This window comes from Polyergus mexicanus, unplaced genomic scaffold (genome assembly GCF_030449975.1).
Source record: "Polyergus mexicanus isolate NDT 795.1 unplaced genomic scaffold, iyPolMexi1.0 SCAF_2, whole genome shotgun sequence".
Classification (NCBI taxonomy): Eukaryota; Metazoa; Arthropoda; class Insecta; order Hymenoptera; family Formicidae; genus Polyergus; species Polyergus mexicanus.
The window spans coordinates 5,087,080-5,102,264 of NW_027223322.1; the positions used below are offsets into that span (position 1 = coordinate 5,087,080).

Here is a 15,185-nt window from a genome sequence, read left to right on the forward strand (position 1 = left end):
ATTTCATCAATTTCGGGAGTTACCGGAATTACGGATGCAGAATTATCGCTGCTCAAGACGAACGACTTATTACAACCGCTTCGTTCTTCGCGCGCGATAACCGCCACAGCGTTTTTGAGATTGCCAGCCGTTAATCATCGAACTCGGGCGAAATGATCATAGCTATATAGATATGCATACCGTTCGTATGCAATTTCACGGCCGGAATCGCCCCTCGTCGTGCCTCATCGGGCCGTGCTAAATCCCCTGAAAATCCCCGGAATTGTGCGCAAACCGGTCCGCGAATTTATTCCTCGTAATGTCGTGCTGCATCCCCGCGATGCAAGCGGCATTGCAACGTGCGACTGTATTCTCTGTCACGCAATCTGTTTGTCCTAATATTTACACGCGGGAGAAGTCTGTATGACGCGTATTTCCTATATATTCAATATGTTTGCTGTTTCGAACAAAATCATTTAATCGCACGCGGAGGGGTTGCGAATCGTCCACGATTAAATTTCATCTTGTTACTTGCATTCCTGTAAATGCCACGATATCCGATAAACAGATAGAAATCGCTCGTGTATGTTACATATACATATTAAATTCTTTGATGTGCGTAACGAAATTGTGATATCGTAAATTGTCACGTTGATATCGCACCTGGAAAATATGTACATAACGATTTAATTTCAGTAAGCAAATAAGGTAGAGAGAGAGAGAAAGAGAGAGAGGGGCGAGAGTTTTAATTAATATTAATCTCATGTTATTTATTACACGAGTAGATTAAACGGGCAATCGGAAAATAATTAAATGCTATTTAATATCGATCGCATTTAAATATTTTATACACAACGGTTATTTACTTAAATTATAATAAGCAATTATATAAAATATATACAGACATTTTTAAAATATATATATTGAGACTGAGTTAATATCGTAAAAACAAATATAATTTTTTGTTATCCGAATGTCACGCATGGAATATGCGGTTGATCTCTAGTCTTACAATCAAGCATTATAGTTTTGCAATAATGTAAAAATAATTTCCATTATTTGTGTTATTTTTATTATTTTTTTATATAGCACCCTTCAAATGTGTTATACTGCAATTCATCGAGCAATTATTTGTGGTTAGCGGTTGCTGGAGGCGATCCGCATATTGACTTAATTGATTTTTGTGTTTGTTTTCAGATTATGTTTTATGATTATATATATATTTTACTTTATATTTTTTCACATGGCAACACCATTCTTTCTCTTTAACGAATTAAAAGTTACTTCTTGTTAGAAAGGAAAAGAAGAAATAGAATTTCATTAGATGCAAATTACACAACTTTTTAATTGTCGATATTAAATATCTTAAAAAATGAGACTTAAATTAATATTTCATTAAAGCAAACTTTCTCAAATCATTTATTAATATTAAACTTCTAACAATAATTAGACTATCTTTTTCACGTTTATTTTGTCTTTTTATCTGAATGTTATCTCGGAAAAATATAATTCAGCTACAGAGATTTGATTGCGAAATGCCTGGTATATAGTTAATTAAATCTTATTACATGCATTTTAGTCAAATGTTAAATACTGTCTCTCTGATTCATACTCCGTCTTTGAATTTCACTTAAAGGCACGTAGATTCGCGTTGTACGTTTCTGTATCTCTTGTCATGCAAATCATTGACACCTGCCTCCTCGTCTCGTCGCACAAATGTCGCGCAGCATGCTCGCCCTCTCCGTGATGGGTAATTCAATTAAAGCAAGCTTCCGTGCACCGATGGTGGCCCAAGGGCCGTATGGTGTCGTGACTATGATTAAGTCTACATGGTTTATTGATTAATCTCCTATGGATATTATTGAAGTCAGACATAATCCACGTGCGCCCCCACATAGCTAGTAATGTTAGAACGAAATTATTTTGAAAAAAAAAAATTCATTACATTGATCACACAATTGTATATACATATAACTCTTTTTGATTCTAAATTAAATTTAAAGAAAGTTCTAATTATTTTTATATAAATATAATAACATCTGTCATTTTCTGCGTGTGTGAATATAAATTTTCCGAAAATTATTAATCTAAATTATTGCAATGTGACAACCATAAACAAAATATATTATCTGACGTTTTATATAAAATAGCAGCAGTCCTTGCAATATTAATTTACGCGATTACGAATGTACGTAGACATATGCATTGAGACTAGTTGCGTTTACCGTTATAAACTAAGAGCCGAATCGTTGCTCTGACACATTGCGTGAGGTAATTTGAAATGTCAGAGTTACATACTATTAACGACTAATTGCTTGATTATTCTCGCTCGATCTCTATAGTTGCACGCCATGCACTTCCCTAGTATACGCGCTCGATTCTAGCCCGATGTAAGTGCTCGCACGAGCACGTTCGCGACGTTGAATTACTCACCATTCGTAACCGTGATGTGAGAATTAATTTTCCTACGTGTTACTATACTTGGGATTAGGTATTGTTAACCGCGGCTTGTCAAGATCGGAGCCGCAGCGATACGCGTAGGTACGACAAAGTATCTTAATACAATTCGTTGTACCTACGCAACGACGATTTCTTTAATATATATCATAGTCAGTACTTATTCAAATATTTAATTTAATAATATAAAAAGACAGAGAATTTTTTACTCTAAGAGATTTATTTATTATATTTATTTCCGGAAATGTTAATATATTCGTTATTACTTGTTATTATTTGTTAATATTCTTCGTATCTGTTATATACCATAAATATATTTTAATAAATAAAAAGCGTAAATTTATAAAATTAAAAGAAAAATATATTATGAAATAATAAGATAAAAATAGAAGGTTTTGCTTTATTAACAAGGATTAAATCTGTTTATATCAAATATAATCTGTATTAAAAAATATAGATTATTTTTGCAGCTGTATTGATGGATGTATCTACTTATCTGATTACATAGCAAATAGCTATTAATAAAACGATCAAATTAGAGAATTAAAAAAAATATTACGTACGAAAAATGCCTTTACACATCATTATAACACGTAGAATGAAATGTCAAATATTAAAAATCGTAATAGGCGTTTCTCATTGATTTATTTCGCTCGATATAGTGCGCGTACAACGCGTAGAATAAACTTTGAAATTTCGAGTTATCTAACCGTACTTTCGCGGCAAAATCGGCAGTTTCGACCTTTGTTATAGTAGATTGTATATTGCTCCGCACAATGCTCTCCAGTTACGTAACGCTGACGTTGTGTGCGTGCGCGTGAATATTCTCATTGATGATAAATGAATCGAGTACACAACAGCTGTTTGAAAAGTGCAAACAAGACGCATTCAACGCACTTATAAATAAATATTACATCGATAAAATTGCTGAAAATGCAGCGATATCGTGTCGGCAAAAGAAACTTGTAACGAATAGGGGGAATCCGATAAAAATATAAAAAACTTACGTCGAGCAGATTCATCAAAGAGGCACGTCTGCGAGGATCAGGTTCCGTCATGGCGGCCAACACTGATTGCAAAGCGGAAGAGGGCGAAACAGAAACGGTCCCCGTTAATGCCGCTATTCTAGGAGTCGTGTCAAGTAACGCCCTTCCTAAAGAATACATCCACATCTGTAATCAAAACAAGATTAATTGATATACGTTAATAGATACATTTAATACAACGATTAATCAAAACATATGCAACAGATAAAAAGAATTAATTCATTCTAATTTTTTTTTTTTTTTTTTTTTTTAAGCAACTACGGCATTTCGAAATACTTTATTTATACAATATCTAAGATATACAGGGCAAAAATATATTTTGACTAGATTAACAATTCGTGATGTATTTTAAAATATACATTTGCGCATGAAAATTTATGTCATCATTAAATAAAAATAAAACAAATGACTATCTCGAGAAAGGGGTTAAATGATGAAAAGTATTTTCGCTGAATTTTATTAAAGCGTATAATGAATGTCAAATCTTGCAGTTTTCAGTTAATTTTTAATATGTATAAGCAAATATGTATGATAAATAAAATATCATCTCGAAAAGAAACACAGTAATATTTCGCGTATCGGTTAACAATAAGCTATCGCATGTTGAAGAATAATACACATCAATCTCGAATCTTGAAAATCAAGCTTTTCCATTTAATAATTAGATTAATTTTATTTTGTAAGAGAAAATATATACGCATATGTGTTAACATACACACGTGCGCGCGCATCTATTAGATATATCAAGAAGAATCATATAGATTCGAGAATATCAGTTATTGATATTTTGCTGAGAAAACAATGTTGTTTAATATCTTCATAGATAATATTTAAAAATATCGATCATGTAAACTTTATTTCTCCGACGCTTGGAAAATAAGTATTGATAAAATTTTATATTTCCACTTAGTTCTTGCAGAATAAATAGAATAAATATACAATATCAATTCAAGATAAGTTTGCATTAGTGTAAAATTCTTTATCATGTAAGAGTCTAAATACTATTATAATACATTAACGCTTAGGTTTAATTACTTTGGTCAATACACTTAATTCTTTTGATACAGATATTCCATCAGTATTTTAAACATCAAAAAACACGAGATCTTCGTGAATTTAAGCTACATTGACTTCAAGTTGCGGTCGTGGCTTTCTCGTTTATTTACGAGAACGGGAAGCAACGGTAACCACGTTGCATGTATATGTAGGTAACAACATCTGCGTGACTTTTACCGAGTACTGCGGTGTCACAGAGATCGTTCTAACAACACGCTTATACATTGTGTTGCATGCGATGAAAAATGTAAGAGCGACAACCATTGGAAAAAGCAACGCTTTTTCGCGTTTGTTTCATATTGGTCCACGTAATTGTTGTTGTGCTACTGTGCTGTAGCCATTGCTGGCAAGTATTTCGTATTTGCCGGAAATGTAGAGACGCAATGAATAGGATCCTGTTATCAGTGACAGATTTAAAATATTTTGACAAAAGCCAAATACATAAGTTTACGTCAATCGAAAAATATTTTAAAAATTTATCCTTTTTTTGACAAATTTTAATGCAAATACTTTTAAATAGGTTAAATTACATTGTGTAATTTACGTAGAAAGTAAAAAAACATAAGAATATGCATATATTTAATTCTATACAATATAAATATACGCGAAATTAATTTTATTTAAAATTTCTTTTGTAATTATAAATTCTTTTTATTAATATCTTATATTGTCATAGGCAGCACAAGAAAGTATAAAATGTCTGAGTTATAGATTTGTATCTTTTTTTGCCTGGATCATCTAGAATTGGAATAAGTTACAGGAAAGTTATACGAGTCGTTGTGTCGCTTTTTTCTTTTTATTTTATTCTATTATAAAAGCTCGTAGAAAAAGACGAAGCATTTCCGCGCTTTTTGACTGCGTCAAATTAGTCGCTTCTCGCATAAATCTTGTAAAAGTCTTTTGTCACTGCCTTCATGTTGAAGAAGTATTGCTGAATGTCTAACAAACTGTTAATTATTCATCAGCTCAGTAGCGCAATAAAATTAATTATATTTTTTCTCCGCTTGTAACAAAATCTCATTCCTCCGTCTTCGCTAAAATCTTGTCGCGATGAAACAGAATTCATTTCTCAGTATCAGGTTTTAAAACATTGTTAATAGAGATGCACAGGTACTTTATTCGATTGAAATTCAATATTGCACTTTAATGTTGGCTTGCTTAGCGAGTATGCACAGAGAAAAAACAGATTGGGATATTAAATTCTAACGAGTTTTATTGAAACTTTTACTTCCGTATTTTTTGCACTTAATCAATACCGTATTTTCAAGATAATATTCTTCTACGTTACAAATGTGGAAAGAAAGTATTCTTTATTCAAATTCTCTCTTTATATTTTTTATTTATATATTGTATTATTCTCGCACTATGAATTCCAGTTTCTGAATAATAAAATATAAAAATGCGAAAAAATTAATAATATAAATTTTTTTCAATATCAAATGCATATTAACGTATTTATAAAGCAAAAGTTATCTAAATCCTTCACAGTTTCTTGCAAGAGAATTCATAATTATAGAACATTGAATTAAAATATAATAGCCTTTATATTATTGTCACTGAATCTATATAAACATTGAAGATTTTATTTCAATGCTACTTCAATATAGTTGCGGACTGCGAAATTTTCCTGTCTCGTAAACGTAAATTACGGTCGCTTTTGTTCGCGTGATTAACGAGCAATACGGATACGGTTGCATCAGGGTTGCGTGTTTTCCGCAATGACTTATCTTTTCGTTAGATACGAGGACGAGACAGAAGAGGGAGAGTGAGGGAAGAGAGGCTTCGAAATCGGTGATATAAAAGAACGATGCACCGAAGTTTATTTATTGTGCGCGGCATTTGTTCTCCCTTTAATCTGCAGGAGATAAACACCGGTCCGTGTTGAAACAGCGAAGCTCCATCCGGCTATCAACGGGAAGAAAGAATGGCACTAAAGGGGGAGGAGGGCGAAAGGGATCGCGGCGAGAAATGAAGGAAGTGGAGAGAGCGAGAAAATTCGAGGGACGCGCTGAAAAAAATACGGGAAGAGACATAGAAATGGCGCTAGGATTTTGATAAAAGTACTAAAAAAATTGGCTTCGGTCTCTCTGCGTGCGTCTCTCTTCGTTCATCGAATCTTTCAAACAATCAGTCTCACACAATGACGGCCCCGTTAAAAATTCAACTCGGCTCTCAAATGTGAGTGTCGAGCAAATAAAAAATCCGTCGAGCCGTCAAAGGACGAGCATGGCGGCTTAATCCTCTTCGCGCTGAAAGGATTTTAATAGAACGCGTTCTTAATTCTCCGCGTTTCGCTCTTTTAATTATACCATCGGCCTCGCCCTTCCGGTAAATACCACTACTATTTATACGCGCATACGTATATAATTGATTGGCCGGAGAAAAACGAGACTGTTTCTGATAAATATAATTTACTCGGTCTTCTCTCGATTTTCGATATTTATCTCACAATACGTAATTATTCGATACATTAAATATTTATTTACTCTTTTATCAGTATAATACTATTAAAATCAGCGTTAGATATCACATTACATGATTATTTGAAAATTGTAAGCATTTCGCAAATTCGAATAATAACATGCATTATAGACGGGGACCGATCGGGAAATCAGAAAAACTTCCAGGAAAAGTAAAGAAAAAATTAATCTTGAAATTTATATAAACTTTTACAACACGCTGTCCAATAATTTAGCGTTAGTAAGATTAGTGGCGTTATATAATGCATACAGCACATGTAAAGTGAATATCAAAATATCGCGCTAAAATTTACCAGATGACAGATATTGATTGGGACGCAATTTATTATTGAAAAATTTGTTATTAATGGCGCATCATTAAAGCGCCGCAAAGCGTTGCAAATGTAACGTACTTTTTCCGAATCCGTGTCCGAATAAATCCGACCGGGTCGATATTCCGGTGGTAGGTACGCGCGAGCAGTCTCCGGCGGTGCAAGTTGCAGCAAAACCCTACCACGTGGTGTCAATTCCAGTGTGTGTGGAGTCACCACTGGTCCTGCTCTCGAACCACCCACCACGCCTCCATCTGGAACAAATATTAATGGGAAATATGAATTTGCCGTCAAACATATACTGGGATACCTAGCGTAGCAAAAAAGATTGGCATGTCCTAAGCTAAAGTAATATTAGTAACTCCCTATTGTATATCTTTTTTGGAATTCTTATATAATGACAAGAGCTGTGTTTGAAGATAACATTATATAATATATTTTTATTCTTGAGAAGAGAAAACTGTCATTTAGGAATTTAATTTTTTATAGAGAACATTTTTATATTTATATATGGAAAAAAAAAAAAAGTTTCTTAGAAACTTATATAACAACGAGCATAAAAAAATAAAATACAAGGAAAAACGCTGAATTAATTAAATCGCATTCTTCGCATCCGGAAATCTTTTTCTCTTGTGGGATAGCGATTCGATGTACTGTAACTTATCAATCAAGTTTTAGTAGGTTGTATAATCATGATTTGTCGCTCAAAACCAGGGTCATATTCGTGCCAAACTTTACTTAAGGAGAATTAAAGTTATAATTAATTCCTCGAGTAATTAGTGTATACGAGGCTTAAAGGCTGACGAAAATTGGTCGCAGGTGAATGTTTGAGAATCTTCTATTCGGCAAAGGGATCTTCTGGAAATTGCTCGATTTATTTATCGCGATCGTGCTTTTGCTCAGAATCATTTATTATCGTTTGTAATGCGCCGCGTACTTTTCAACATCCGCGCACTGTCAAGGTCCTACAAAATCGTGTAAAAGCTTGGGATGTAATTGCAAGGAAATCGCATGGAGATCGGGAAAGATTGAGGAAACAGTGAATCTTCCTGACTTCTTCTTCTCCTGTGAAATCTCATCTTCTTCTGCAAACTTCTAATCGTATTTTCTTCAATCGCGCGCGTCTGTAGTTGCTCCAATATCGATCAAGAGACTAGTCGTCGATCTTTTTAACATTTTCCGATCGTAGTAATAACAGTGATGGAGTTTTATCGCACAGTCTCTGTATTACATTACTGACGTACATAGAAAAGCATCGACTTTAAAATACTATTCCGTAATCATTTTATGAAAATATCATAATTTACTTGCGCATTATTTTATTCTTATTAATACGGTTAAGTCGCTACGTTTTCCATGCAGACATTGCGTGGCTTCTGTTTAATGACAAACAATCGAGACACAAGTGCCAGGCCATCTATTATACCATTCTCGTTATAAATCCCGTATAATTCGCCATTGGGGTGCTAATTCTGCGCGTGTCACGAACATTAACAGCCTAATGGTGGCTAAAGCGCCTTGACACAGAGAATATTGTCCCACGAGTACGCCTCGGTAATTTAGGCAAGCGCTTCTACCGACAAATTCTTCCCCTGCTGCCTTTACTAAGAGCGTCAAGGAAATTAGTGAGAACTAGCATGCGACAATTGACACGCTAAATAATTAAGACCGAGTGTATTTATGTAGATACTTAAATCATCGTCGCATTCGATTTTAATTACAAAAATCTCTGTAAAATATTTAAAACTTTTACAATCTGAGATATCTTGAGATATCTATTTATAAAAGTTATTATGCGACATGCACGACGTCGAGTTGCAATTTGTTTTTGTCCGTATTTGTTGCGATCAGTGATATGAGCCTCGATTTCTAATTCTACAAGTAGTCAATCTCTACGGACGATCGGACACATCTCCGTGCAAATTAGAAAGCAGAAACGTCGAATGGAATGCTTCCGAGCGATAAACTATTTCCGTTCGCCGAAGATTTAAGTTCTAAGGAAATTACGTGGGTTTGAACGGATCGACGTGTTTACTGATAAATCGCGACTAATCACTAGATGAGGAGAGACGAGTCGCGTAATCACATCGTTTGATCATTATATTTTAAAGTTAGACTAAAATCCATTTACACATACAAATATATTTAAAATCACAAATTATATATGAGAAAATATATATTTCATATACATTATGTATCTTTTAAAATCAAGTATTAATAGATTAGCACTTGCGTTTTTGCAAATTCAATCGGGTTGTTAAAAATATCCATTTGCATACCGAACACGTTAATTATGCCATTTGCATTTTGTCGGAAAAAAGAAATTTACTGGATAAACTGTACAACGTTACCGAGCATTTGCGTCATCTATCACTGTCCCTTTTTTCACCGGCGATGTGTTATTTCGTCCGATGTTGGATCAGTAGTCGATCTCTGTAAACGATCGGACTCTCGGTCGGACGGCGCAGTCCGATCGCCGACAATAAAGCAAAGACGCGATTTGCTGTTCTGTAGAATACAAGAGTCGCCGAAATTAATGGCATGGCGATTTATTTGCTGTAAACAATGTTTGTAACAAAACGTGACAAACGTGACTTTGCTATTTGCAGAATATTCCGTCCCAAAAATTGACGGACAAAATTTGCTAGCCAGAAAAATGTCAATCACTATTTGCAAAATTTAATATCCAGCTAAAAAATTTTGTAATAATTTTTCAAGAGACACAATGTAGAACAAATATTGTACATATAGATCTCTTTGATTTTCTTAAATATGTTTTTTATACTTATTTTATTATAAATTAATATTTTTCATTTATTTATATATAATTTATTGTATATTTGTTATTAAAATATATTTGTTTCAATATTTGGATAATAATTTTATGTTTTCCATTAATTGTATCAAAGATACAAATAATTATTTTAGATAGCATTAATGCGTAACTTTAATTACAGTCGGCTAATTATTGTAATTGCTTCGTTAATATAAGGTAAACTTGCGTTAATGCATATAACCCTGAGCGTATTTACGAAATCCTCATGATTGATGATCATGCGTATACCAAACGTTAGGCCGCTCTTTCTACATCCTATTATGTCTTTTGCGTTCTCTCCACGCCGCGAAAGGTCGAAGCACATCTCAAGTTACATCGTATTGTATCTGTCTTCCATCGATTTTCGTTCAGGCAATAATGGGAAATGGCGCGGGCATTCCAAAGCTTTTAGTTTAAAAATGGAAATGCTTTTAGACGTTTGTATTTTTTTCAGGATCCCTAGAGTAGTTAATCTAGCTGTCTACGTGAGTAAGTTTAGTATTTCTAATAATTTATACTGACAATGTGAATAGAAATAAAAAGGGAAATATAATAGGTAATCTTATAATAAATTGACATGTTTAATTCTGGTTTTATTTTGTGAAAATCAGTTTATATTATATAAATTTTTTCTAATAAAAATCTTTAAATACAGCGTTAAGACAAAATCTAATTTTAGGAAATAAGATATAATTAAGAAAAGGAAATTTTTACTCAAAAATTATGATTACTTTTGAATTATTGAAATAATTTTATAATATTTTTGATGCTAATATTTGAGTTAAATAAGCGAATGTATCTGTTTAATAATGAAATAGGTCCTGGCTGCTTTAGTCAAATCAAATATTAAGAGTTGACTTTGTAGTTTCTAATATGTGCCGAAAAACAAAAAGACACATAAAAAGATGCGAATATCTAAGGAAGTCAGAAATCTTATACATATATATTTGATTCAATACCATTCCAGTTGGATTTATATTTAGATCACTTTCTTTTTATAATACTTGCATAACTTTTGAAATTTTCTTTATTATTATGATGTGCAGGAATAGCTTGCTAACATATTTTAATGACAGATCTCTTTTAATCAATTAGAAAAATTTTCTTAATTGCTATTAGTTTTCAAGTTATAAGTGACAGAAAATAAATGATCTTTACTAAGTTTTGAAAAGAAATAGATAAGAACATTTTCACATATTTTAAATAAATCTAGAGTTTTAAAGTTTTAGTTTTAGGATTTTACATATAAAGATATTTAATGTTGGCAATAATAAAATAGCTCTTATTGTTTGGTCACATAATACAAATCTTTTTAAAATTCAACAAGAATATATTATTAAAATTTAATGCGGTGTATAATCATCGTTTATATTGTATATAGGTAAAGCATCATTTTACCCCTATGAATATTATTTCTCAAAGCAAACATAATATTTCTCGTGGAGTTACTGTCGCGGTATTTCTGCTTTTAATCTGCGAAGGAGCATTTAAAGGGTTCTCCAAGCAGACGAGCGTAAGCGGCGAGAGTTAGATGGTCGTCCTTTTGTGGATAGATAATGAGAGACAAAGATAGATGAGATAGAACGGAGGAAACTTCATATGTCGGGATTATCGGGATACTCGCCCTTCATCTCTCGTTTATTCGTGGTGGATGACCTCAATACCGTTTGATATCGCCATTTTGAATGACTGATTCAACTTGTCACAGTGATTCAAATGTCGATTTTCACTGTCGATTTTCATAGCTCTTTTCGTTTTGAATAAAAATAGGAGATCAATACTCCAGTCTCTTTCAGGCTTATTATATTTTTTTTCGGATAGTAATACAGATTAACGAAAGATTCACATGTGGCTACTGCAGATATCTATGACAGATCATTACGACTTGCAAAAACATCGACTCAACTTTATAGATCGCGCTTATAACGAATCTATATTTTTATTTCATGTTAAACTATTTGTTTTTTTTTATACTACAGCTTTTTGAGCATAAATGCTCAACGGACATTTATAAGTATTTGATGAATTTGTCTTTGCGAATACTAGCATACGTACTCAGATGTCCATTTTCTCTTTACGAATGCGATTTTTCGATATATATGATGGATGTTAAAACAACCATTTAATGTTCCAATGAAAATTTTAATCAAACTTTTAAAAGATAAACGATTGCATACAAGACTAATGTAATATAAAAAGACTAATAACAAAATAGAGGAATATGTTATTATTTTTAACAACTTATTAGTTTTTTTAATTTTACGCATTTATAGAATATGTCATTAAAATTATTTTATTCAGTATATTTTTTTAAATAATTTTTTATAATTAAACGTTGATCATATTTCTCTAGTTTTTTTTTCATATAATTTATCATTTTATCTATTTGCCTCTTTAATTTACGAACAAGTATATATATTAATTCTTTTATGATTTAATAATATTCTTGAACAATGTAGACAATTGTAAAAAATCGATTATTTACGATTAACATTTTGATAAATAACGATAGATAGGTGCAAAGTAATTTTCAAAATAGCGTATGCTTTAGACAGTTACGATTAAATAACCTAGGAGAATAATGAGACTATGTGTTTCGCCGCGTTTGTTCTCTGTATTAGAATTTTAAATACATCTTAGAGAGAAACGTGTTGATACTCTTTCTATATAACATATCTCATTTGTGTAATATTATTTTATATATAAAACTAGGCCAAATTTTTAAAATTAAAGTACTTCCCAACAATATTTTACTGGGGCTATTTTTATTTCTTTTTCACTCGGAGTTATTTTGACGATTCGTGGCCATCGGAAAACCTTCCGAGTTCTCAGAGCATTTCACAAACGCGATTTTTCCTTGCCAGGACGGTCGCGTTCACTCGCCGTATTACTCAACAGATACAGGATGCACTAAATAGAGAAGGGAAGGGAGCGCGGATAGCAGAGGGTGAATTTCCAACGGTCAGTGTTTATGGGACAGACAGAAACGGAGAGCTCTAGAAGACTATCCATCAATGTCAAAGTTCATACATATACATGTATATCTACACACGTATAGAATATATCCTCCGTGCTGTCCATACACGTACGCACGCCTACGTGACACCCACGCGAACGGGACACCGTCCTGGAATCCGCCAACGCGATTAGGAAATAGGTGAACATTTGCGGCGCTTCATGAATCTCTAAAACAATCTTCGTGCGCTTTCGCAAAGTGTTGGCAGGATCCTGCGGGATGATATACAAGATGCTATTAAAAATTTTTCGGATTTACTTTATGAAAAAATGTTATACTTACCTTATTTACAATTTGCCTCCATCCCCTTCGAAGTAATCTCCTTGTGACTTTATACAGCCACCCCAACGTTTTTGCCATGCTTCAAATTTTTCCTGGAAATTCTTTCGCTGTATCGTGTGAAGCACCCTCTGTGATTCTTGATCTCTTGTACTTGTTTCGAAACATCGCCCTTTGAGCTTAAGTTTTATTTTTGGAAACAAAAAGAAGTCACAAGTGACTAAATCTGGCGACGTTTCATCGCGAACGATTTTTGAATTTTTTTTTTGATTTTCGGAGATTGTGCGCGGTCGTCCTGTGCTTGTATTCGACCAATGTTTTGACCAAAGTTTTGTATCAAATTCGAAAAATCGGTTATCGAGACTCTCGAAATGATTTGTCAGGCTTTTGGTGACGACGCTCTAGGCCATACACAATATTTCGAACGTCATGCACACTTAAAAAATACCCGAACGTTGGTAAAAAACGACAAGCACACAGGACGGCCACGTGCATTAGCACAATCTCCGAAAATGTTGAAAAAATTGCAAAAATCGTTTGTGAGGACCGTTGCCAGATTTAACCCCTTGTGATTTCTCAAAATGAGTTTCCTTGAGTTTTGTTCTCAAAAATGAAACTGAAGCTCAAAGGCGACGTTTCGAAACGGTACGAGAGATTGAAACCGAATCGCAGAGGGTGCTTCACACTCTGCAGCAAAAAGATTTCCAAGGAAAATTTGAAACATAGCAGAAGCGCTGGGGGATGACTGTGTAAAGTCACAAGGAGACTACTTCGAAGGGGATGGAGATAAATAAGGTAAGACTAACATTTTTTATAGAGCAAGTCCGGAAAATTTTTGATACCGTCTCGTATGTCATCAATTCTTAGGAAATGTATTTTTCGAAATTATTTATAATACAAGATATTTGCCGACACATTGTGACTTTTCTTTCTTTGCGAAAATATTTATTACTACTAAATGCTTTCAAATTATGTTTTTTATTTCGCTTTTCCCCAATACGCTTCTACAAAAATATATCAATCAATATATATTTACATTGATGTTTGGTTTATTGACTTATATGTATGTATATATATATATAGGATGTTAAAAAAAAATCATTCAATATTTATATGGTAAATATATATATATATAAAAACTTAATTTCTTATTTAAGTAACAATGTTTAAGATTGCATAAGGGTTATTTTGTTACTATATTTTTATTTATTTATACATATTTTACATTTATATTATAAGTTTAAGGAAGTATCTAATTTCTTATTTCATTTCTACCGCTTTGTTTTAATTTATACTACCTTCTTTAAAGCCTTATTTTTTCTCAAGATTCGTTTCCTGCATTTCTACTTGATATAGATATCTTCTTCGAGGCTATACGATATGCTAATGAACGGTATAAAGTACGTGAACTGAACTTGAAATAAAAGATAAATTATATTCGAGGAATAGCAATTGTGTGTGTGTGTGTGTGTAAGTGAAACAAGCATTTCAGTCGGCTATTCATAGAGACTTTTATTTCCGATCGTTTAAACTTGTTCGGTCGAACTGATTTTATTCGATAATAGTATCAACTTTCTATGAAAATATTTGAAAAACTTTTTCATAATGATTCTACTTATCATTGTAGTAATTTTATAAGAGATCATAAATGAGGTTGACGTTATTACTATGACACGAAATGTCTTCCGTCGTAAAAATCGTCGTCGTAAATTTTCTTGACACGAATAAGAAAGATTCTGGCGACAA

The 15,185-nt window shown here is 32.9% G+C and overlaps 1 protein-coding gene across 6 annotated transcripts in view; it reads right to left on the reverse strand.

The window, feature by feature from the left end:
* LOC138944693 (tyrosine-protein phosphatase non-receptor type 13) overlaps positions 1-15,185 on the reverse strand; it is a 79,346-nt gene that overhangs the window by 15,739 nt on the left and 48,422 nt on the right. For all 6 annotated transcript variants that reach the window (XM_070315575.1, XM_070315572.1, XM_070315577.1 and 3 more), the window contains 2 exons: positions 7,411-7,583; positions 3,444-3,608 (listed from right to left, as the gene is read on the reverse strand). In XM_070315575.1, coding sequence (XP_070171676.1) covers positions 3,444-3,608; positions 7,411-7,583 — 338 coding nt within the window. The remainder of the gene's footprint in view (positions 1-3,443; positions 3,609-7,410; positions 7,584-15,185) is intronic.